The sequence below is a fragment of the Mixophyes fleayi genome, chromosome 1 (genome assembly GCF_038048845.1).
Source record: "Mixophyes fleayi isolate aMixFle1 chromosome 1, aMixFle1.hap1, whole genome shotgun sequence".
Taxonomy (NCBI): domain Eukaryota; kingdom Metazoa; phylum Chordata; class Amphibia; order Anura; family Limnodynastidae; genus Mixophyes; species Mixophyes fleayi.
This window is the reverse complement of record NC_134402.1, coordinates 281204694-281231079: the sequence shown is the minus strand read 5'-3', so window position 1 is coordinate 281231079 and position 26386 is coordinate 281204694. Positions and strand designations below refer to the sequence as shown.

General features: G+C 40.0%; 1 protein-coding gene across 4 annotated transcripts in view; it reads left to right on the top strand.

Moving 5' to 3' along the window:
- SUSD1 (sushi domain containing 1) overlaps positions 1 to 26386 on the top strand; it is a 235253-nt gene that overhangs the window by 140194 nt on the left and 68673 nt on the right. For all 4 annotated transcript variants that reach the window (XM_075210949.1, XM_075210946.1, XM_075210950.1 and 1 more), the window contains one exon: positions 14213 to 14402. In XM_075210949.1, coding sequence (XP_075067050.1) covers positions 14213 to 14402 — 190 coding nt within the window. The remainder of the gene's footprint in view (positions 1 to 14212; positions 14403 to 26386) is intronic.

The window sequence follows — 26386 nt, the reverse complement described above, 5'->3', positions numbered from 1 at the left end:
TTATCTTTCTGGACTGCGTAGTGGAGTGGTCCCCACAATATAATAAGAAAACCATCAACTGGTCTTAATCGCACCAAAAAATGTACCTGGACTGTGTAGAGGAGTGGGTCACCACAATATAATTTAAAAACCCTGAACTTGTATGATTCGCACCAATAAATGTATCTGGACTGTGTAGAGGAGTGGTCACCACAATATAATAAAAAAAACATCAACTGGTATGAATCGCACCGAATAATGTACCTGGACTCCGTAGAGGAGTGGTCACCACAATATAAATTAAAAACCCTGAACTTGTATGATTCGCACGCACCAATAAATGTATCTGGACTGCGTAGAGGAGTGGTCACCACAATATATATAATAAGAAAACCATCAACTGGTATGAATCGCACCAAAAAATGTACTTCGACTGCGTAGAGGAGTGGTCAGTCACCACAATATAAATTAAAAACCCTGAACTTGTATGAATCGCACCAATAAATGTATCTGGACTGCGTAGAGGAGTGGTCAACACAATATAATAAGAAAACCATCAACTGGTATGAATCGCACTGAATAATGTACCTGGACTGCGTAGAGGAGTGGTCACCACAATATAAATTAAAAACCCTGAACTTGTATGATTCGCACCATTAAATGTATCTGGACTGCGTAGAGGAGTGGTCACCACAATATATATAATAAGAAAACCATCAACTGGTATGAATCGCACCGAATGTACCTGGACTGCGTAGAGGAGTGGTCACCACAATATAAATTAAAAACACTGAACTTGTATGAATCGCACCAATAAATGTATCTGGACTGCGTAGAGGAGTGGGTCACCACAATATAATAAGAAAACCATCAACTGGTATGAATCACACCGAATAATGTATCTGGACTGTGTAGAGGAGTGGTCACCACAATATAAATTAAAAACCCTGAACTTGTATGATTCGCACCAATAAATGTATCTGGACTGCGTAGAGGAGTGGTCACCACAATATAAATTAAAAACCCTGAACTTATATGATTCGCACCAATAAATGTATCGGGACTGCGTAGAGGAGTGGTCACCACAATATATATAATAAGAAAACCATCAACTGGTATGAATCGCACCGAATAATGTACCTGTACATTGTAGAGGAGTGGTCACCACAATATAAATTAAAAACCCTGAACTTGTATGATTCGCACCAATAAATGTATCTGGACTGCGTAGAGGAGTGGTCACCACAATATATATAATAAGAAAACCATCAACTGGTATGAATCACACCGAATAATGTACCTGGACTGTGTAGAGGAGTGGTCACCACAATATAAATTAAAAACCCTGAACTTGTATGATTCGCACCAATAAATGTATCTGGACTGCGTAGAGGAGTGGTCACCACAATATATATAATAAGAAAACCATCAACTGGTATGAATCGCACCAAATAATGTACCTGGACTGCATAGAGGAGTGGTCACCACAATATAAATTAAAAACCCTGAACTTGTATGATTCGCACCAATAAATGTATCTGGACTGCGTAGAGGAGTGGGTCACCACAATATAATAAGAAAACCATCAACTGGTATGAATCACACCGAATAATGTACCTGGACTGTGTAGAGGAGTGGTCACCACAATATAAATTAAAAACCCTGAACTTGTATGATTCGCACCAATAAATGTATCTGGAATGCGTAGAGGAGTGGGTCACCACAATATATATATAATAAGAAAACCATCAACTGGTATGAATGGCACCAAAAAATGTACCTGGACTGCGTAGAGGAGTGGTCACTCACCACAATATAAATTAATAACCCTGAACTTGTATGAATCACACCAATAAATGTATCTGGACTGCGTAGAGGAGTGGTCACCACAATATAATAAGAAAACCATCAACTGGTATGAATTGCACCGAATAATATACCTGGACTGCGTAGAGGAGTGGTCACTCACCACAATATAAATTAATAACCCTGAACTTGTATGAATCGCACCAATAAATGTATCTGGACTGCGTAGAGGAGTGGTCACCACAATATAATAAGAAAACCATCAACTGGTATGAATCGCACGGAATAATGTACCTGGACTGCGTAGAGGAGTGGTCACCACAATATAAATTAAAAACCCTGAACTTGTATGATTCGCACCAATAAATGTATCTGGACTGCATAGAGGAGTGGTCACCACAATATATATAATAAGAAAACCATCAACTGGTATGAATCGCACCGAATAATGTACCTGTACTGCGTAGAGGAGTGGTCACCACAATATAAATTAAAAGCCCTGAACTTGTATGATTCGCACCAAAAAATGTAACTGGACTGCGTAGAGGAGTGGGTCACCACAATATAATTTAAAAACCCTGAACTTGTATCATTCGCACCAATAAATGTATCTGGACTGCGTAGAGGAGTGGGTCACCACAATATAATAAGAAAACCATCAACTGGTCTGAATCGCAGCGAATAATGTACCTGGACTGCGTAGAGGAGTGGTCACAACAATATAATTAATAAAAAACCCTCCACGACTCTGAATTTCCCAAAAAAAAATTCTGGACTGTGTAGTGGGGTGGCCCCGGTACTAAATTTGATACCGGGGCCACAATATAATAAATAGTTACACCCTCAACTGGTCAGAATTCCACCAAACAAGTATCTGGACTGTGTAGTGGGGTGGCCCCGGTACTAAATTTGATACCGGGGCCACAATATAATAAATAGTTACACCCTCAACTGGTCAGAATTTCACCAAACAAGTATCTGGACTGCGTAGTGGGGTGGCCCCGGTACTAAATTGGATACCGGGGCCACAATATAATAAATAGTTATACCCTAAACTGGTCAGAATTCCACCAAACAAGTATCTGGACTGCGTAGTGGGGTGGCCCCGGTACTAAATTGGACACCGGGGCCTCAATACCTTCTCCAAGTTCCAAGTGTAGTGTTTATAACATATTAACACTACACTAATTCTAGCACGTCAAACCCTCTTGTTTTAAATAATGCCAGGGCATTTAACTTTTGATTAAATTTTTTGAATTTGTTGACATTTTCTTTTACTTTTTGAACATGACAAACGACTGTTGAATGGTCACATAATGCCAAAAAAATAGTTGCAAGATGGATTTGTCCTTGGGCCCTCCCACCCACCCTTATGTTGTTGAAATAGGACATGCACACTTTAACAAACCAATCATTTCAGCGACAGGGCCTACCAAACAACTGTGGCTGAAATGATTGGTTTGTTTGGGCCCCCACACCAAAATAACAATTCATCTCTCCCTGTACAAACTAAACAGGCTCTACTGAGGAAAGATGTCGTCCTTATCCTCAACCTCTGATTCCTCTCCCCCTACAGTGTGTACTTCCTCCTCCTCACACATTATCAATTCGTCCCCGCTGGACTCCACAACCACAGGTCCCTCTGTACTATCTGGAGGGCAGTGCTGTACTTCATTGAGGAATTGATTATTAATTTTTATAAACATCATTTTTTCAACATTGTGAGGAAGCAACCTCCTTCGCCGCTCACTGACCAGGTTCCCTGCTGCACTAAAAACTCTTTCCGAGTACACACTGGAGGGGGGACCACTCAGGTAAAATAGAGCCAGTTTGTACAGGGGCTTCAAAACTGCCTTTTGGAGTTCTACCACGTCCCTACCTCTAGTTAATTTAGATTGCAAGGCTTGTAAATACTTTGAAGATAAAAAAAAGCAGGCTGCACAGACTGTGAAGCTAGAAAGTGAAATTAAATGGACCACATTACTTTGGTGGCTATCTATGCCCCCCCCCCACCCTACACTTGTAGTTGAATATAAAAAAAGCAGCCTGCATAGACTGTAGAACTAGAAATTCAAATATACAAAGAAATGGACAAAGGCAGTTTGGTATCTGTCTGCAACAGATCCCCTCTCCACTAGGAGTAAAATAGAAAACTATTTAGCCGTTATATAATCTAGAATATAAATAGAAATTGAGAAAGGCAATTTGGTATCTGTCTGCATCATAATCATCAACATCCTCCTCAGCGCCAGCTACATCAATATCCTCCTCCCGCTGTACAACATTCACACCTTCATTAGCCAAATCTGTAACTGGACTGTGGGTGATCCTTCCAGCATATGCAGAGGGCGTGCTGCAAATGCTGGATGGAGTCACCTCTTCCCGTACAGTGATGGGAAGGTCAGGGTTCACAACCAACAACACCCTTGGACTCGCCTTGGGGATTTGTGATTTCATCTGTTTAGAAGGCAGAGTTCTTTGCTGTTTTGTTGTTGTTGCTGACAGCATAACTCTCTCAAATTTTTTGTAGGGGGGGAGGAGGAGGGCTTAGATCCTTGGGTGAAGCTGTACCACTAGTCATGAACACGGGCCAGGGCCTAAGCCGTGCCTTGCCACTACGTGTCGTAAATGGCATATTGCCAACTTTACGTTTCTCCTCAGATGATTTTAAGTTTCTCTTTTTGCTATTTTTTGAGAACTTGGGCTTTTTGGATTTTACATGCCCTGTACTAGGAGATTGGGCATCGGGCTTGCCAGACGACGTTGATGGCATTTCATCGTCTATGTCATGACTAGTGGCAGCAGCTTCAGCATTAGGAGGAAGTGGGTCTTGATCTTTCCCTACTTTATACTCCAAATTTTGGTTTTCCATTATATGTAGCACAAGAGAGCGTACCCCTAAGCCACACACACTCGGCAAAGCCTTTAAAAATTATATGCGGCACAGGAGAGTACCACTGGACTTATACTGCTGAATCAGTGAACTTTGTAATAGCAGTACCACTGGACTTATACTGCTGAATCAGTGAACTTTGTAATAGCAGTACCACTGGACTTATACTGCTGAATCAGTGAACTTTGTAATAGCAGTACCACTGGACTTATACTGCTGAATCAGTGAACTTTGTAATAGCAGTACCACTGGACTTATACTGCTGAATCAGTGAATTTTGTAATAGCAGTACCACTGGACTTATACTGCTGAATCAGTGAACTTTGTAATAGCAGTACCACTGGACTTATACTGCTGAATCAGTGAACTTTGTAATATATCAGTACCACTGGACTTATACTGCTGAATCAGTGAACTTTGTAATAGCAGTACCACTGGACTTATACACTGCTGAATCAGTGAACTTTGTAATAGCAGTACCACTGGACTTATACTGCTGAATCAGTGAACTTTGTAATAGCAGTACCACTGGACTTATACTGCTGAATCAGTGAACTTTGTAATAGCAGTACCACTGGACTTATACTGCTGAATCAGTGAATTTTGTAATAGCAGTACCACTGGACTTATACTGCTGAATCAGTGAACTTTGTAATAGCAGTACCACTGGACTTATAGTGCTGAATCAGTGAACTTTGTAATATATCAGTACCACTGGACTTATACTGCTGAATCAGTGAACTTTGTAATAGCAGTACCACTGGACTTATACACTGCTGAATCAGTGAACTTTGTAATAGCAGTACCACTGGACTTATACTGCTGAATCAGTGAACTTTGTAATAGCAGTACCACTGGACTTATACTGCTGAATCAGTGAACTTGTTAATATTGCAGTACCAATGGGCTTATACTGCAGGATTGGTTTTGCAAATTGTGTTGTAATTAATTTTTTTTAAAATGATTTTTTTGTATTTTTTTTTAATTTTTATAATTTTTTTTTAATTTTTTAAACACTTGGGAATAATGGGGAAATAACTATGCCCTTAGAAGCACAGAGCACAGGACACAGGACCACTGGACCACTGGACTGAACAGGACACAGCACAGGACCCAGCAGCACCACTGAACTCAAAATTGACAAAGCACAGCACACAGCACCACTGGACTTTTACTGTTGAATGTGTGAACTTGGTAATATTGCAGTACCAATGGGCTTATACTGCAGGATTGGTTTTGCAAATTTTGTTGTAATTAATTTTTTTTTAAATGATTTTTTTTTTTTTTTTTTAATTTTTATAACTTTTTTTTTTTTTTTTTTAAAACACTTGGGAATAATGGGGAAATAACTATGCCCTTAGAAGCACAGAGCACAGGACACAGCACCACTGGACTGAACAGGACACAGCACAGGACCCAGCAGCACCACTGAACTCAAAATTGACAGAGCACAGCACACAACACCACTGGACTGATACTGCTGAATGTGTGAACTTTGTAATATTGCAGTACCACTCGACTTTTAATGCTGAATATGTGAACTTGGTAATATTGCAGTACCAATGGGCTTATACTGCAGGATTGGTTTTGCAAATTTTGTTGTACTTAAAAACTTTTTTAATTAGTTTTTTGTATTTTTTTTTATAACTTTTTTTTAATTTTTTAAACACTTGGGAATATTGGGGAAATAAGAACTATGCCCTTAGAAGCACAGAGCACAGGACACAGCACCACTGGACTGAACAGGACACAGCACAGGACCCAGCTGCACCACTGAACTCAAAATTGACAGAGCACAGCACACAGCACCACTGGACTGATACTGCAGAACACAGCACAGCACAGCACAGCACAGCACAGCACAGAACTAAACAGCACAGCACAGAACTAAACAGCACAGCACAAGATCTACCAGGACAGAGGACCACCTAACACACCCTCCCTCTACCCTGATCAATGCCCGAGTGAAGATGGCGACGACTAGCGGGGAATTTATAGGTTCCGAGTATCGCGAGATCCGACAGCGGGATTATGACTCCGAGCCTCGGTTTCAAGTTTTCATTTGGTGCCAATACCCGGATCTGTCTCGGAACCGACTCGGATCGGCAACGTTCGGGTGGGCTCGGATTCAGGAAATCCGAGTGCGCTCATCTCTAGTCCCATTAACAGTGCATAATTGTGTAACAATGTTTACTAATATAAATAATCCATTCTGCACTGTGGTATAGTAAATGATAGAAATCATACAGATATACAAATATATGACATACAGTATTGGTAACTATAGCATAGGAAAATGCATGTGTTAAGGTGAAAATAATATTACACTTTTAGGAAACTTTTGTAGCAGAAAAGCTTCATAAATTATACAAACCTGCACCCATTCTTAGGATAAGATTATCTCAGGATAATGGCAGTAATGCTAAAATCATGGAGCTCAAATTCCCTTAGTGGAGGTGGAAATCAGAATCAGCCTACTAATTCAATGTGACAATTCTTGCCCCAGTATTGTATCCACCAATAAATGTGTTTATTGTTATATTTGTGTGTGATCTAAAGTATATTGATGTTAAAATATAGGTTTAAAAAAGAAAGTTTATTTTTCAGCTTGCACTTTTATTGAATAACTGTCGCTATATGATGGAGCTATTTCTGCAGGTTGATCTGTCATCTATCACATTTCTGTGACAGGTGAAACACTGTGCTGCAATAACTATAACTAGCTATATTTCCCTTAATTAGCTGATGGTGATGTCAAACAGCATACAGTGGTACAGAGTCTATGGCAATACTGCAAAAAATACTGCAAAATATGTTATTAAGCAAGACCTGACGATGGCGCAAGTGTAGAAATATAGTGGACTTGCACACATAGAGAATTCAACTCAATAATAACAGCAAGCGAAAAACATCAACTTGACACAATTATTATATTACTATATATGTCAAAGCATAGATTGCAGAAACAATATGTCATTTTCATGATAGTGTCCCTTTAACAACATGTAATGGCTGAGAAAATGTTGCCTATTAAATCCAACATGCCATTTTTTTCCATATTGATAATGTCCTAAATGATTGAATTATCTTATATCACTAGAAATAACGGTGAGGCATGCTCTCACAAATGGTTAGCTGTGATTACACTCATAATGTAAAAGGCTATTGATCTTGTGGACTATGATAAAAGCATTTTAGGCTATTATTGAGTTGATCTGAGCAGAGATTACTGAGAATAATGAGCTTTCACTATAGGGAATTGCATTATGGCCTTAGACTGCTTGTTGTGCTCACCTTGTTATCTTACTGCTCATTTCAATCTTGTGTTAATCATGGAAAAACAAACTGTACTATTTTGACTATTTATAATCTATTCTATAAGTGGTATAATAACAAACTGATATTATTATATTTATATATATATATATATATATATATATATATATATATATATATATATATGGAATAGAACACGATATCAGACTGGCGCTTTACCCAATGTATGGATAATAAATACAATGATAATCAAAAAGTGATAATAATCAAAGATATAAATAAACATAAAACATAAACAAAACACCTCCACGAATATGTGTGGCAGCCAAGTCTCCAATATCGGATGGTTAGACCGAAAAAGGTATCAAAATGATAAGTTATGGAAGGACGGCACCTTCAGGTGTAAAAACAGATAATTGTGTATATATAGTCAGTAAGCTCAGAGAGTCCAGAGAACATAAAGTCTCGAGAAAAGTAGTAATGCAGGTGGATATCAGCATATAGCAGCATATATCAGCAAATCAGATGAGACACTGTGCAGATTAATAGTATAGTAGTGTGCGTACCAGAAATAAGTAAAATAACAGCTTATCTGTATATGGACTCCTCAGTCATCCCAGGTGGTAATTTCCTTTGCTCGCAGAGACAAGATGCAAATATAGTATATTCCATTAATAACTGCTGCATCACCGCTCAATAGTAGGAAAGATATAAGAAAGCCATATGGTGTAGTATTTTTGCAAACAATTTATTCAGCAGATTAACAATATAAAATGCAAACTCACAATGAAGATAATAAATATAAGCTTATCTGTATAATATACAGGCGAGATCACTGGTAGTCATATCCCTGGAGGTAGTTAAAGATGTCCCTCTATAGGCTCCATACAAAAGCTCAGGAAAGGGTGATATCTTAATTTGTTACTCCCATGGTAGATCAGTGAAACAGGGTCTCAGATAGTACAGTTGTGGGCCTCAACACGTTTCGTTCAGTTTGAACTTCATCGCAAACATATTTCATCTCAATGTGTAGAGAACATTATTCAGGCGCATCAGTCCCTGTCCAAGTAGAACTTACAATATAGACAGACACACACAGTAAGGCAGTAACACTAAGCAATCTACCAAAGCATGCACAATAAGCAGCAAATTTAAAGCAATATCCAGGGCCATATGTGCATCACACAAGAGGCATACTAAATAGACATACTGTCAGGGCCATAACTAGGGCTGTGCGATAGGGGAGACCGCCCAGGGCACAACGCTGAAGGGAGACGCGGTACTGTACTACAATATGTACAAAGAACATTAAAAAATAGTACTGTGTTCTTATACAAATACAGGGACATTTTAAATCTTCAAAGCCATTGAATCAGCAGTAGTTGGCAACTGACTTAGAAAGGGAATATATGACTGATTTATTTTGAAAACATAAATAACATATAAAAATGCTATTGTTTCCATTGTTTAAAAATCAATTGCAGATTTATTGATCATGCAAAATGTGGATCAGGAGGATAATTGTTGTTCTGTATGTGCAATCATCTGCAGACCACACTCATAGTGCCAAGTGTGTTCCAATGGCTTTGCCCGATGAATGTGGCCAGATTGGACTCTGATCCTTTGACTTGGCATTTGGACTAAGAGTCAGTGTTGACTTTAATATGGCAACATTACATATTACTCTTTTTTATGATAGAAACTACGGGCTGACAGAACGAATGCCATTGTGTGACAGATTGCTCCTATTTGTGAGCTAATGCAACTTTTTTAAGGGGAAATGCATGGAATTGCTGTCGAAGATCCCGACGGCTGTGGGGGTGCAGAATTTAGTATTTTTGATGGAGGTAGCCTAGTGGGTCAAGTCATTCCTTGCTTAGCAAATGACCCAGTTATCCACCCACATGCAAAAATTTGATTTAATTTTGCTGAAATAAATGACTTAAATGAGGTTTGAGGTTAAGGGTTGTTTCCTGTTTACCGGGGACTTTATAGCATTTTTCTCCTGGGTTTCTGTACTTCCTTGGTGAAAGTAGAAATCTGGCCTCAGCCCATCAATGGGATTGTTTTTGCACCTTCCAGGTGCACTTTGTATGGGGAAGGTCATTTCAAGATGCATTTCGGCTAATGTAGTAAAATATTCACATATACAATTGTGACCAAATTTCCACTCACTCTCATCAATATAAGATTTAAATGAGACTAAAGAGATTATGGTTTTACAAGAAAAGGGGAAAAGTTGAAGTTAAGGCAGTAGTTCTAAAGTTGTAGTATGATAGACATTAAAGTGACATTTTCAATCGTTCCATCATGCACAATTCCAGCCAGACCACAAATTCACAAAAGGTAGCACATAGGGTTTTCATGGGTGCATTTCCAAAATCCAGCCATCCGGTGCCTTTGTTTTTTGTTATACAAACAATTTGGTGAAATTGTGCAAAAGAAAAATTTTAAATGACCTTTATGGAGTTTAAAGCTGCATTACCACCTACGTAATGCAGAGGTGGTCTCTCCCCACAGTTAGAGCCCTGGGAGCAGCAACATGCAGTTTCTTTTTCCCTGTTGCTCTAATGATTCTTTAATACATAGTAACATAGCAGCATAGTTGATGAGGTTGAAAAAACACACCAGTCCATCAAGTTCAACCTGTTTTGGATCTCATGCAATCCCTCTCTTATATTTGCAATTGATCCAGATAAAGCAGCCACCAATCTGTTTCAATCAGGTAAAATCCCTCCTGACCCAATATTGCAGTTCTATTTCTCACTGAATCCACTACTATCCTTCATTTCAATTAAAGTTCATAACCCTGGATAACCTTTTCCGCTAAAAATGTGTCTAACCCTTTCTTAAACATATCTACTGAACCTGCCATCACAACCTTCCCTGGCAGTGAATTCCCTATCTTGACTGCCCTTACTGTAAAGAACCCCTTCCTTTGCTGGTTGTGAAACTTCCTCTACTCTAATCTTAGGGGGTGACTGCGTGTCATGTGTATAGTACTTGGGGTAAAAAGTTCCCATGAAAGTTCTCTGTATTGACCCTTAATGTATTTGTACATAGTAATCATATCCCCTCGTAGACCCTCTTATCTCAAGTAAACATGCCTACACTGGCTAACTTTTTCTCACAACTTAAATACTCCATACCCTTTATCAATTTTGTCATCCTTCTCTGAACACTTTCTAGTTCCAAAATGTCTTTTTTTATAGAGTGGTGCCCAGAACTGTACTTTGTTCAAGATGAAGTCTTAGCAACGATTTATATAGTGGCAAAATTACACTGACTTTCCTTGCATTTATGCCCCTTTTTTATGCATGCCAATATTTTATTGGCCATTGCAGCTGCTGCTTGCTATTGAGCACTATTGCTAAGATCACTCCCAAATTTGATTCCATTATAGATTCCCCTAAATTTATTCCATTTAATTTATAGATTGCGTACTTGTTTTTGGTACCTAAGTGCATAACCTTACATTTACTTATGTTAAACTTCATCTTCCATTTGGCCACCCAGTCCTCCAGTTTATTCAAATCTCTCTGCAGAGAAACTATATCTTGTTCTGATTTTATTATTTTGCAGAGTTTGGTATCATCTGCAAATAAGGAAACTTTGCTCTCAAAACCATCACCAAGGTCATAAATAAATATATTATAAAGAAGTGGTCACATCATGGGACCGTGAGGCACACCACTTAAAACTTTTGACCAATTAGAAAATGATTAATTTATTACAACTCTCTCTTTCCCCTATTCTCCAACCAGTTTTCGACCCAAGTACAAATGTTGTTTTTTAGAGCAGTTCCCTTATTTTGTAAACCAACTTCTTGTGTAGTACTGTATGAAAGGCCCTTGCAAGGTCTAAGTAGACCACATCTACTGTACTACCTTGGTCTAAATTCCCACTAACTTCCTCGAAGAAACGTATTAGATTAGTTGGACATGACTTATCCCTCACAAATCCATGCTGATTACCACTAAAAATCTTATTGTGCACCAAGTAATCCTCAATACTATCCCTTAATATACCTTCCAGTAGATTCCCTATTAGTGATGTCAGGCTTACAGGTCTATAGTTCCCTAGTTGTTATCTCATTCCCTTTTTAAACAACTGCACCACATCTGCTATTCGCCAATCCCTTGATACTGAGCGAGATAAAATTGAATCTATGACAATTAAGAATAGCGGTCTAGCTATTTCTGAGTTTAGCTCCATAAGAACCCTTAGGTGTATGCCATCTGGACCTGGAGCTTTATTTATTTATTTAGTCATCTTTGGACTTCTTCCTTTGTCAGCCATGTGTTAATATATGGTATTATTGCATTTTCATTTTTATGTATTATTCCTACAACCCTCTCTAGTAAATAGTGAAAAAAAGATAGTGTTAATACCTCATTATCATTAATTAATGCACCCATCTCACTTCTTAGGAATCATATATTGTCTTTTTAAATCCTTTTGCCATTTATATACTTAAAAAATGTTTTAGGGCTTGTCTTACTTAGTTTTGCAATTTGTTTTTCATTTTTTAATTTAGCCAATCTAATTTCCTTTTTTCGTGATTTTTATACATTCATAGTAAAAATGGAAGGACTCCTCAGTCCCTTCAGGCTTAAACAATTTAAATACTCGCTTCTTCTTTTCCTTTTCTTCCCTTACCTTTTTATTTAGCCACATTGGTTTAGAGTTAATTCTTTTACATTTGTTTCCCATAGGAATGAAGTTACATATGTATTTTCCCAACAACATTTTAAAGACAGCCCATTTTTCTTCTGTGATTTTTCCTTCAAAAACTGCATCCCAGTCTATGCACTTTATAGACCCCATTAGCCTATTTGAAATTTGCCTTTCTAAAGTGTAAAGTCCTAGTTGATCCATTATACTGTTGTTTCTGGAAACTAATTTTAAATGAGACCATATTATGATCACTATTTCCCAAGTGCTCCCTTACTTGAATATATGATATGCTGTCTACATTATTTGTTATTACTACATCCAGTATAGTTTCTAGTTGGTTCCTCTACTATTTGGGCCATGTTATGATCTTTTAGTGTGCTCCGAAACTTGTGAACCCTGGCTGTACCACAAGTCTAAGTGCTCCAATCAATGTCCGGATAATTAAGTCCCATAACTTCACCTAGTTGTGTAGCCTTTTCAATTTGCTGTAGAAGTTGTGCTTCCTTAACCATACTAAAATCTAATGGTTTATAGCATGTCCCTTTCAGCAACTTCTCTGAACTTTTTCCTCCACTGGATATTTCCATCCACAATGCCTCTATATTATCACCAATACTCTCATAAATAACTTCCTGTATACATTTTGGGGTGCGATGTTGAACTTAGTGTAAGAAAGCTGGCTCTCCGTTGAAGATCATGGATCTTCAGGCAGGACAATGATGCCAAACACACTTCAACAAGCACACAGGAAGGTTCAAGACAAGACGCTGGACTGTTCTGAAGCAGACAGCAATAAGTCTAGGTCTAAATCCCATAGACCGTCTCTGGAGAGATTACAAAGCTGCAGTTGGGAGAAAGCACCCTTCAAATCTGGGAGAACTAGAACAGCTTACACAAGGAGAGTGGCCCATACTGGCAGTAGAGCGATGCAGGAAACTCATCATGACTATAGGAAGTGGTTGATTGCAGTTATTTTGACCAAATGCTGTTCTACCCAATATTAAGTCTACGGTGTCAATGTTGTTAATGTTATTTTTTTTCAATTTCTGATCTAAACAAATATACAGTATTACATTCAGAATAAAAAAACAAAGGTTCTGTATATTAACGGAGAGAATCAAGGAGACCTAACACTATTAATTTCAACACATATTTAGAGAAAATTGTAAGTTATTTGGAAAAAATTGCAAGGGTCCCAAAATTTTTGCCCACGAATGTACACAAATTGACATGTTATCATCACTGAAAACAGTCTAATAATATTGCATCACCAGAGATGCAACTTGCAATCTTTCTGATTGAAATCAGGGAGTGTAACAAATTATGCTGCTCCTTTTATTTTCATGTAAAAAAGAGGAAGTAGAGCAATTGTTGGTCACAAAAACAATCTGTATCAGTCAAGTCTAGTGTATTATTAATTAGAGCATTGTTCCCGATTCAGTGTAGATATAGCAAGGAGAAGCCTGTAGTTCTTCTACTAAGGAAAAGAAAAATGTGTGACCCCAGAAATGTCTACATTGTTTTGTGTTATAAAGCACTTCTCAAGTCTAAAGCTGGTATGTTTTTTATGCTGTTTTTCAGTTTTTCGTACATGGGTATAGACGTTATCAGAAGGACTTCATACACAGACTGATGCTTAATGTCACTACAGATGAGGAATATCCTGTTGTTTGCTTAGAACTGCAAAATGGCACAAATTACACTGTGAATGTTGTGTCAACATTTTACCCACAATACCCTGCAGAAATCAATATCTTTATCCCAATATCAGGTATGCCTTCAATCTTCTTATTATAGATAGGAATGATCTTAGAGAAATATCTATGGTTTTGTCAGTTTTAATTTGTCGATTTAGATTTGGCAAAAGTTGACCACACATGAACTAGTCCTGCTTATCGACATGAGTCAACAGTATCAAAATGTTACTTTGGTCAAATGAGATGAGATCGGACTTGTCAAGCAGTCTTATCACAAGCTTAACTACAGCCATCTAGTGCACAAAAAACAGACTTATAGCAGTTATATTCCTATTGCATTTTCCATCAATTTTTGATAGCATCATTTGATAGCTATTACAGTGGTTTTGGGGACAGACCAGGTGAAGTATCTTACCATTGCCCAATATTAACTGTGATATTGCAGCACATGTGGCCAACTTTAGAGAGTAAAGGGAAACAGTTTTGTGCTAAATCTCTAAAGGTCCCAATGACTATAGAGCACAAAGATGTAGTCAGCATCCTACTTACATATTAAAAGAATGATATGAAGTAAGCAATTACACATGTATCCTTGGTTTTCCTTAGTAAAGCAGCTATGATTGATCCCAAGTGTTTTTTTTTACATTGTATAATTTCTACAGAAAAATCAAGCTTCTGATTCATCTGAATCCAAATTTTGGAAAGATCAAGGTTATCTCTATAACAATTTAATTAAATTTGTTATATACTTCACTTTTATTCTGTTTTGCTTATATTCTTGCTCACAGAGAACTATGGGTTGTATTCTGACTCTGTGTGAATGCAAAATCTGGTACTTTACTAGCAAAATTGGCTCTTCTTTTTCTGCATTTGGTCCTGGCTGCTAATCTACCTCTTATACTGATGCCACAAAATATACACTATTAAAGTAATTCTATTGTTTTCAAATAAGCATTGCCCAACCAATTGTATGTGTTACCAAAGCACAAAGTGATTTATTTTAGCAGATGTAAATAGTTAACAATTCAATACATTATTATATTATGATAAAGTACAGTACAGTCAATACCAAAAGATAAGTACATACCAATGCTATCGCATGCGCTCGCTGCGCACCCACGGGACCCGGTGTTTCTATAGGTCCAGACGTTGGGTGGGTCCAGGGTAAACAGATCATAGGTTGATTCAATCTAAGGAATCCAAAGGTGGGGGTCGTCTCTCCAGGGGGTCTGCTCCTTTCATAGCCAGCATCATACAAAGGACTATTCCCTTATATCAATAACTAAAGTATGCAATGTGCGATCTCTTCGCCGACTGCACCGGACAGCTGCTGATGAATAGGGTTTCAGTATGATACCAGACATGCCACCTTTCCCACAACCTGAACTATATATATCACTGAAGCGTACGTATAATCATTATATATATATATATATATATATATGTATATATATACTACTAATAAACCAAATATTATCTGCTCATAAATTACATGTGTAACGGTACCAATATGAATATGAATTATATAAATAACTAAATGTGGTAATGTGAGTGTGTGCGTGCGTATTTTACCATACAATCGCATCACGCCACGTGTTACGTGGCGTACGCTTCGCAATCGCACGGCAAACCAATATTAAACCAATATATTTTCGTTCATCCAATTATACGACTTCGACAACACCTATCAGCCACAACATTAAAACTACCTGCCTAATATTGTGTATGTCTCATTCATGCTGCCAAAACAGCTTTGACCCATAGAGTCATTGACTCCACAAGACCTTTGATGCTGACCTGTGGTATATGACACCAAGATGTTAGCAGCACCTTTAAGTCCTGTAAGTTGCGAGGAGAGGCTTCTAAGGCTCGGACTTGTTTTTCCAGCACATCCCACAGATTCTCGATTAGATTGAGATCTGGAGACTTTGGAGGCCAAGTCAACACCTTGATCTTTGTCACGTTCCTCAAACCATTCCTGAACAATTTTTGCAGTGTGACAGGGTGCATTATCCTGCTGAAAGAGGCCACTGCCATCAGGAAATACAATTACCATGAAGGGGTGTACTTGATCTGCAACAATGTTTAGGTAGGTGGTACATGTCAAAGTAGTATCCACATGAATGCCAAGACCCAAGATTTCCCAGCAGAACATTGCCCAGAGCTTCACACTGCCTCTGCCTTCTTCCCATAGTACATCCTGGTGCCATCTCTTCTCCAGGTAAACGATGCACAAGCATTGTTTACCTGAAGAAGAGATGGCACCAGGATGTACTATTTTACATTATGTGGGTCGTCCACATAATGTAAAATAGAATGTAAATCATCAGACCAGGCCATCTTCTTCATTGCTCCATGGTCCAGTTCTGGTGCTCACATGCCCTTTTTAGGTGCTTTCAGCAGTGGACAGGGGTCACCAAGGGCACACTGACCTGTCTGCTGCTATGCAGCCTCATACATAAGAGCTTCTGGTATAATTAAGCAATGACTGTATTGTTTGGATAGCTACTTCTAGATCTGAAACATTTCACTTTTCTAATAATGTTTTAAACATTATTTTGGGACTCTGGGGTAGATTTGCTGTTAAAGAATTAGGGTCTCATCTAAAGCTGGGTGTGCATAATTTTTCCTGTAAGACAGTAAGACACTTCTGCAGTTACTAGTAATTCATTACAGCTGCAGCGATATTATATGAAGTTGCAGCAATCTAGTGGCATTACTTATTTGTCACTTCAATTGGGACACTGCAGGAAAGATTCTCATTGGATTTTTAAAGGGGTAAACAATGGATGTAGATGTGCCTGTATTTAATCACATTTATTGGCACAACACTAAACTATGCACAGGTTTATACTTGATAATGTAGACAAACTGACTCATTGAACAATGGGTGCATATAATTTTGCTGATGGGAGGTCTGAGCATAGCAGGAAGAGCACATACTGCTATGCAAGATGGCCAAGGAACAGTCCAAGAAGGCTCATATCCAGGAAAAGCAGGGACTATCTCACTATGATAGACTATGTGGCAAGACAGTTTGGAAGTGCTCAGTCAAATGTATCAGAATCATGCTTTGTGTTTGGTTTACTGCCTTAAACATACGTGGAAATATAGGTGTACCTTTCACCTTTATTTATAAAAATGTCAACTTTTTTGAGTAGAGATTCAGGGGGTATTCAATTGACGGCGTGATCGCTGAAAATCGAGCGCTCTAAAAATATTACCGCTAATATTTTTAGAGCGCTCGATTTTCGGCGATCACGCCGTCAATTGAATACCCCCCATTATATTTTATAACCAGATATTACACTACTTAGCTCAAAAAACTGTGGTGCTATTTTAGTTAGTAAGTAGAGCCAACAGTACCTATTAAAATACATAAAGCTCCTAGATTCAGATTCTCAGTCTGGTTCTCTGTCTGCTAATGGGCAGAGCGCTATGTGTATCTTTAAGAGCTATGTCTCTCTGAAAAGTAAAAGCTTCTCTCCTTATTCACATAAACACACAGTTTCTAATCAAACACATAGATCACCCTCGTTCACACAGACACACAGCTTCTAATAAAATACATAGATCTCCCTCGTTCACACAGACACACAGCTTCTAATAAAATATATAGATCTCCCTCGTTCACACAGACACACAGCTTCTAATAAAATATATAGATCTCCCTTCTTCACATTGACACACAGATTGTAAACAAATACATACATCTCCCTTATTCACAGAGACCCACAGTCTAGCTGTGAGAATGGGAAAGATTTATACCTATACTTAAATTTGACTTTACTAAAACATTATTTTTACCTATTGTTATCTTATCAACTAAAGTTGTTAATGACAGGAGCGATTATTTACAATACATTAATGCCTGCACATGGTTGATACTTGTTTCAGTAAAAAAAGATACTATTATACTAGCTTAAAAAATGTGTCACACTGCACTTAACTGTTCCCCTGTTATTTCTCACATATGCAAAAAAACAGCTTACGGCCTTACGCAATGCCTTCTTGAATCTAAGTCATACTTGCCAACTCTCCCGGAAAGTCCGGGAGACTCCCGAAATTCGAGTTGGCATTTCTCCCGCATCCTGGATTTCACAGAGAATCGCGTCATTTGATTCACGCCATTTTGGAGGGCGGGAGGGGGTGGGGCGAGGCAAATCGCGTCATTTTTGCCACGTCCCCCACGAAAACATAGTTTCCATTGCGGGGGCGGGGCCAAAATGTCGCGATTGGCCTCGTCCCGCCCTCCAGTCACGCCCCCTCTCCCGGAAACTTGTTTCCGGGAGTTGCCAAGTATGATCTAAGTCAGGGAGTAATTGTTTAGTTAGAGGTGAAAGGTGAAAGGTCCACTGTAAAAGTAACACACTCTCAGGGTTGTACTACAAGAATTTGGTTTAAGATATACCGGTACAATGAGACTAGAACATAATGAGCTGATAATGCAGGGCCGGACTGGCCATCTGGCACTTCTGGCAAATGGCAGAAGGGCCGATGGCCAGATGGGCCGGTTGCTAGCTGGCCGGCCCCATCGCTCAGCACACAGACTGTCATGCCAGAATTCAGCATGACAGTCTGTGTGCTGAGCAGTGGGGTCAGCACTACACTTACTTCCTGGTGTGGTCGCTCCTCCCCTCTCTTCTATGAATGGCTCTGGAGATGTCACATGGGACGAGCACCATGTGATAGGTGCCGTCCCATGTGTTAGGAGAGACTGTACAGCGCGCTGTGGAGCGCACAAGGTAAGAGGGAGGGGGTAGTTTGTGTGACAGGGGAGCTATATGTGTGACAGGGGATCTATATGTGTGACAGGGGAGCTATATGTGTGACAGGGGATCTATATGTGTGACAGGGGAGCTATATGTGTGACAGGGGATCTATATGTGTGACAGGGGAGCTATATGTGGACAGGGGGGCTATATGTGGACAGGGGAGCTATATGTGTGACAGGGGAGCTATATGTGGACAGGGGAGCTATATGTGTGACAGGGGAGCTATATGTGTGACAGGGGAGCTATATGTGTGACAAAGGAGCTATATGTGTGACAGGGAAGCTATATGTGTGACAGGGGATCTATATGTGTGACTGGGGATCTATATGTGTGACAGGGTATCTATTTATTTGTGTGACAGGGTATCTATTTATTTGTGTGACAGGGTATCTATTTATTTGTGTGACAGGGTATCTATCTATTTGTGTGACAGGGTATCTATCTATTTGTGTGACAGGGTATCTATTTATTTGTGTGACAGGGTATCTATTTATTTGTGTGACAGGGTATCTATCTATTTGTGTGACAGGGTATCTATTTATTTGTGTGACAGGGTAACTATTTATTTGTGTGACAGGGTATCTATTTATTTGTGTGACAGGGTATCTATCTATTTGTGTGACAGGGTATCTATCTATTTGTGTGACAGGGTATCTATTTATTTGTGTGACAGGGTATCTATCTATTTGTGTGACAGGGTATGATTATAGTGTAACAAAAAATAACACAGAATTTACTGACAGGCGCCAATAAAAATGGGATCGACAAAGTTAAAGAATATATAAATCAAGCTCTGAATGACAATGAATACAAATTACCCAAAAAATAACCCCCAAAAAAAATATCCAAAGAATGACCTTTATGATTATAGTGTGTATGTGTGTAACAGTATAACTATAGTATGTGTGTGTGTGTGACAGGTTATGATTATAGTGTGTAACAGTATAACTATAGTATGTGTGTGTGGGCCGGTGTATGACCATAATGTGTGTATGGGTAGCTCTTAATATAATGTGGGAGGTAGGCTGTTAATCTAATAGGGAATTGCAGGTGGGGGCTAATTATTGGGTGCTATTCTATTTGTGGGGTGAAGATGGGGGCAATTTAATAGTGGGGCCTATCAATTTCAGATGGGGTGATTGGATTTTTAATTTAATGCTGGGGTGCTTTGGAGAGAGGGAAATAGTTTTATTTATTAAATGGGAATACTATTTAATGTCAGGGCTAGTTGGAGGGAAATAGATGTATTTATCAAATGTGAATACTAGTACTTTAATGTTGTGGCTGCAGTGAGGCCTAATTTTAAAACATGGATGCTATATTGATTTAACACCAGGGCTAAATTTCATCTGCTCATTTTTTTCTCCAAATAGGGCATCCAACATTCCAGGATCCAGACAAGTAGCAACTGATCTAAAGACACCAGCAGCCACAAGTGGTGACCATGACAAGACAGGTAGGAGAGACCAGGACAGTCTGCCAACTGTTCTGAATTTAATGGGTGACTGTCCCACTTAGTCAGGATTTGGTCTGACTACAAAGACAGTTGTGAGATATGTCCTGCTTCACACTGTACTGCTTGTTAAGGCAGAACTGCGTGCACCTAACAGTAGTGCACACTGTATTGCCTTTGTATTTGTCAAAAATTTGTCTAATAGCCAAATTGCATCATAGGAGCCCCCCTGACTTAAGGGCCCGGGCCCCCCGAGCCTTAATCCAGTTGGTCAGCAGGAGGATCTGTGCTCCGTCCCGGACAGGGCACAGCCTGCAGAGCAAGCTGAGGAGCTCTAAATCTCACGAGATTTATTAATCTCATGAGACTAAGAGCTTCCCTGCTCACTCTACAGGAATGTCAGCAGCATCATAAGCATAGATAAGTACAGTGGGCTGGGGGTGTCATAATGTATCTGGGGGGGTGGCGTAATGTGGATGGGGAGAGTCTGATAAATGTAATGTTTTATTATAATGTATGTATCAACTCACCATTTTGACCACGCCCCCAACATAATATAGCTACGCCTTTGGCGGCACCGCCACTGCACACATTTTTTTTTCCAGCTTATCAACAGAGGTGGGCCTGTGTGCTTTAAATGCCAGGGCTGATTTTTAGTCCCAGTCCGGCCCTGTGATAATGTGTACAAATATAAATATCATCATATGGTAAAGCAGATGGATATACAATCACCATAAAAAAGTGTATGTGGGAAATATACACCTAGAAAGTTTGGATGATGGAGCTACTGCAAATAAGTTTTTGATAAAAGAGATTGTGAGTTCAGAAAGAGGGGAGGGGGGTACTGTCATGCGCAGTCCCCGTACTGTGCATATGTGCCGGTGACGGACGCCTGTCCTCCTGCCGAATTGCAGCCCGTTGCCTAGCAAAGGGACACACTTCCAGCAATTGCAGTGCGCATGCGCAGTAGGCCCGTGTTCTGTTGCTAGGCAACGGGACGCCGCTCTCCTCCAATAAGTCGCCGGTCAGGTGCATCTGACTGCTGAAATCCACCTCTACTTATCGGGGGACACTGCAGGGTATATCTGGCACTTCCTCCCAACAATCTGGTGCCAGAGTATTGGTTCTCCAGTCTCTAGCATTCCAGTGTCCTGTTCCTGTTTTCATTCCAATTGCTGATTTTTGGCTTGTTTCCTAACTATCCCTTGGTTTTGTGATTTGGTACCTCTTGTCCAGCAAGTTCTTGACCTCGGCTTCCTCTGACCACTCTCCTTGCTAATCCCTCATGTACCGTGTCTCGGCTGTTTTGCACCTGCTATCTTCTCTCCTGTGTGCGCTCCACTGCACTGGTGACTAGTTGGGAGAACCGCTACCTGCACACCACACGCAGCCAAGCCCATACCTCCTTGAGGGGGTCCCTGGTGAATACAGGGGGTGTGTTGAACTCTGCCCCTCTAAATCTAGTTGCGTCAATATCAGTCAGTGGCCTCTTCAGTACTATTAACGTGACAGACTTATTGCACAGAAGTTAGTTACAGATTCTTAGGGAAATAGCATTTCAAAATAATAATTAGAATGTTGTGCTTGGAAGTTACAGTAGTTATAGACAAGGCTGCCACCAGAACCCGCGGGGCCCAGTACATGTATATAGGCACCCTCCCCCCCTCCCCATCTATCTCTCCCCGATCCGCTGGTGCAGAGGTGTAGCATGGAGGCCTGGTGCCAAGCAAGCACTTGTAAACATTAGCTGAAAGATTTTTTTTTTCACTTGCATGAAGAATAATGACTGGCCTCTGGTTCTTGTTCCTCGAGTTGTTGTTCACTGTCTTGAAAGTCTGTAGGTAGAGGGTAAGATTGGAGAAAATGAGGAAGAGTGAAGTAGCAGAGAGAAGGGAAGTAAATGAAAGTCCCTTACCATCACAAACTCCCCTCCCTGTCCCTTTCTATCACAAACCATCTTTCCTGTCTCTCTCCACAGAAAACCTCCCTTTCTGTCCCTCTTCTCCACTACCCCTCCCCAATTAACTTATGTCGAAGTCAGCAAATTGGATAAAGTCATTTCAATTAAAGTCGAGCAAACTTGGTTGTCTTTGTCTGAAAAGATGCGCACGGTACGCTACAGCATACAAGGGCACGCTACGGCGTGAAAGGGCGTACACATCCACTACACGTGACAGCAACAGTAACCGGTCTTTTACCATACATTCGCACAAACACGCCTACTTATAAAATAGTACACATTAATGGTAGTTGCAACACATAGTCAGTTATGTTGAAATATAGTAGTATTTATATGTTATATTAGAGTTACATGCATATTAGTGAAATACACGGAACAGGTTGAAGGAATCACATCATGAGTGGTATCATAATGAACCTCGTTACATATCCTACTGTTTGGTACACTCTGCGAGGGAATCGCAGAGTGCATACACAAGTTATGAATGATAAGGAATTATGAACTACTTAAGAGTAAGGAATCTTGGCGGGAAGAGCCGAGCATACCCCCTGGAGAGGTGACCCCCTCCTTTGGATTCCTTGGGATGAACTAGCCAATGATTGACAACCCCTTGGACCTTCCTGAGACCTGGACCAATAGATGCAAGCTATACCATCTTCATTGTATTACTGTATTTAATTGTGTATATAAGCAGCAGCTTCACATCCAGTGTTCAGACATCTTGTCCCCAGACTTCAGGATTGAATGACTGCACTGGATCCAGAGCGCCTGCGATAAGTAACGGCTGTATTTATTATTACTTCACTTGAGCATATTATTCTACTTATTGCGAATAAATCTTTGTGCGTTGGAAACACAAATCGAGGTTCGACAATCGTTATTGGTTAGCGACAATACGCACATAACAATTTGGGGGCTCGTCAGCTTTGGAGGTTTCGTTGCCGATGATACGCAAGACCAACGGATTTCGGTTCCGCAACAAAGGGTGGAGACGCGTCATATACGGGTAAGAACGCATTGTGTTCAAAACCTGAATTTTACTCTGTGTTGTGAAACCGAATGTCCGTTTTGCATTATCTAGGGCACGCTAACTAGAACCTAGGGACAAAAGAGAAAACTGTTTCTTTTTTTTCTGTCATTGTGCGTTTTAACTGTATTGCATTGCTTAGCATATGTGTATTTCCTGCTGTGTGTACGCGAACTTCCGGTAGATTTGCCACGTGGTGACCAAAGGTTGTGATAGGCCTTTCCCAACAATAGGGGGTTTTAATGCAGAGGTACTAAATACTGTAAAAGATAAAGTATGGTTGATTAACTCAACGAAAGTGAGGAATAAACATAATGATTGTTTAAAATTGTGGCAAATGGAAGGTAACACGTGGCAGAGCAGCGAATGCAAACCGGAAGTAGGCGTGGCGAAAAGCGCGCGCAAGGCGGATGTAACCGTTGAGAAGCGTGGCGAACTCAGCGCAAGCGCGCCCCCGCCACCTTATGTGGCGGAAGGGGTAAGTACAGCCGTTGTTAAAACTGAAAATAGAAAAATTGCTAAGTTGTATCCTGTTTTAAGCCAGTTTAAATCAAGTGTATCAGAAGATGAAGATGAACATACTGTGATTTCGGCCATTGCCCATGCTGTTAGTGTACTAGAGGCTCAGCGCAAGTATGAGAAAATGGCTGAGATAGGTGAGAGTAGCGTGATCACTAGGAGTGAAAGTGTTCTAAATCTTGAACCAGCAAATCCTGTAGTGTCCCCTGAAGTCAGTGAACCAGAGGGTGCGTACCCAGTCCGCACAATATCAGTTACCAATGGGAAACCGGACAAGGATGGTGTAGTTCCTTTAAGAAATGTTACAATGCATTGTCTCTGGACTAGATCGGAATTACGTTCCATTATGACTGAATTCCCAGATCCTAGAAAGGAGTTAGCTAAATGTCAGAAATTTGTTAAAGACTTAGGAAATGCCCACGAACCAACCAATAAGGATTGGCGTGTAGTGTTGAGGGCGTGTCTTCCTCCCAATACTAACATACAAAAATTTATTGAAGATTGTTTGTTGGAGGAAGATGACACCTTGACTGATGAGATTAACCAAAAAAATATAGCACAAATTGTCAAACACTTAGCCATATATTTTCCAGTAGTGGTAAATTGGAGTAAGATTTTCACCATAAAACAAAAAGACAGTGAAACTGCAGCGGATTATTTTGGTAGAGCTCTTGCATCAATGACACAGTTTACAGGGGTATCAGATATAAGGGAGAACCCACATCATAGGGAAGTAGCGGTAACAGTACTGATGGATGGTTTAAAGGAAAATCAAAAAACAAGAGTACAAACCTCAACCCCTGGTTGGAGAGGCAGCACGGTAGATTCTCTTAGAGAAGTTGCTGTGGAACATGCCAAAAATATCTTTAGGAAAAGGGAAGAAAAGAGTGACAAGTTGATGACGGTGAGTATACAGGCATTAGGGGGAATGCATACACGACCACCAGCATATAACCCACATAACGGGAAACGCAGAATGTTGAGATGTTACAATTGCAAAGAAGAAGGACATATAAGAAAAGATTGTACAAAGGGAAGGTATAATCCTAATGAAGGGTCACATAGATATCCTCCAAGGAGAGATTCACATAGACTAGAAGACTCACACCTGCCCGCGCATGTCGCAGCAGTAAATGTTGCACGGGAAAGCAATAGTCAGTGCTAGGGGTCAGGTCATACCTGTAGTCTACAGCCAGTGAGGTTAACTGAGAGTGAGAGTGAAGAACCAACAATGATAGTTGACATAGCTGGTAGGAAAGAAACTTTTCTTGTAGATACAGGGGCGGCCCGATCTGTGATAACCTCTCCTTTCAATCTACAGGTGACCAGTAAAACAATTCCAGCCATCGGCGTAACGGGAAAAGTGTTGCATTATCCACTATCTAAACCAGCTGAGGTTACTATCGGGCCCCTGCATACCAAGCATTCGTTCCTCTTGGCTGCGGCAGCTCCTACTAACTTGCTAGGGAGAGACTTGTTATGTAAAATGGGATGTGTCATATACTGTACTTCTGATGGTGTGTTCTTAGATATACCGGAGAAGGTCGCACATGAGGTACAGGATATATTGGACACCCCTCAAAGGTTAATGTTTACACTCTCCTGTTATAGAACAAAGTCCAGCTCAAGTAAAGGGGATGTTGCTGGAAATACCAGGTTCACTATGGACCAGAGATGGACAGGACACTGGACTGATGGCAAATGTAGCCCCTGTCATGGTCAATCTAAAAAGTGGTAGGATAGCTCCAAAAATCCCACAGTATCCATTAAAACCGGAGGTGGAACTAGGGGTATATCCTGTTATTGAGAGGCTGTTACAACAAGGGATTTTAATTCGTACAGCCAGTACAGCAAATAGTCCCTTTTTCCCTGTGAAGAAGAATGGGGGGAGGGGCTATAGATTAGTCCAGGACTTAAGGGGAATTAATAAAGTTGTTGAGAGCCAATTCCCCGTAGTGCCGAATCCAGCTGTCATCCTCATGCAGATTCCACTGTCTGCCAGTCATTTTACTGTCATTGATCTATGCTCTGCTTTCTTCTCAGTCCCTCTTCACCCTGACTGCCAATACCTTTTTGCATTCTCCTACAGGGGAGTGCAATACACATGGACCAGACTACCCCAGGGGTTCATTGATAGACCCAGTATTTTCTCCCAAGCCTTACATGACTGTTTGCAATCCTTTCAACCCTACAATGGGTCTGTTCTAATTCAATATGTGGACGATTTGTTGTTGTGCTCTGATTCTTTTATGTCATGTTTACATGATACTAAATTGTTGTTGCTTCATCTTTCACAAACAGGGCACAAGGTGGCAAAGGATAAA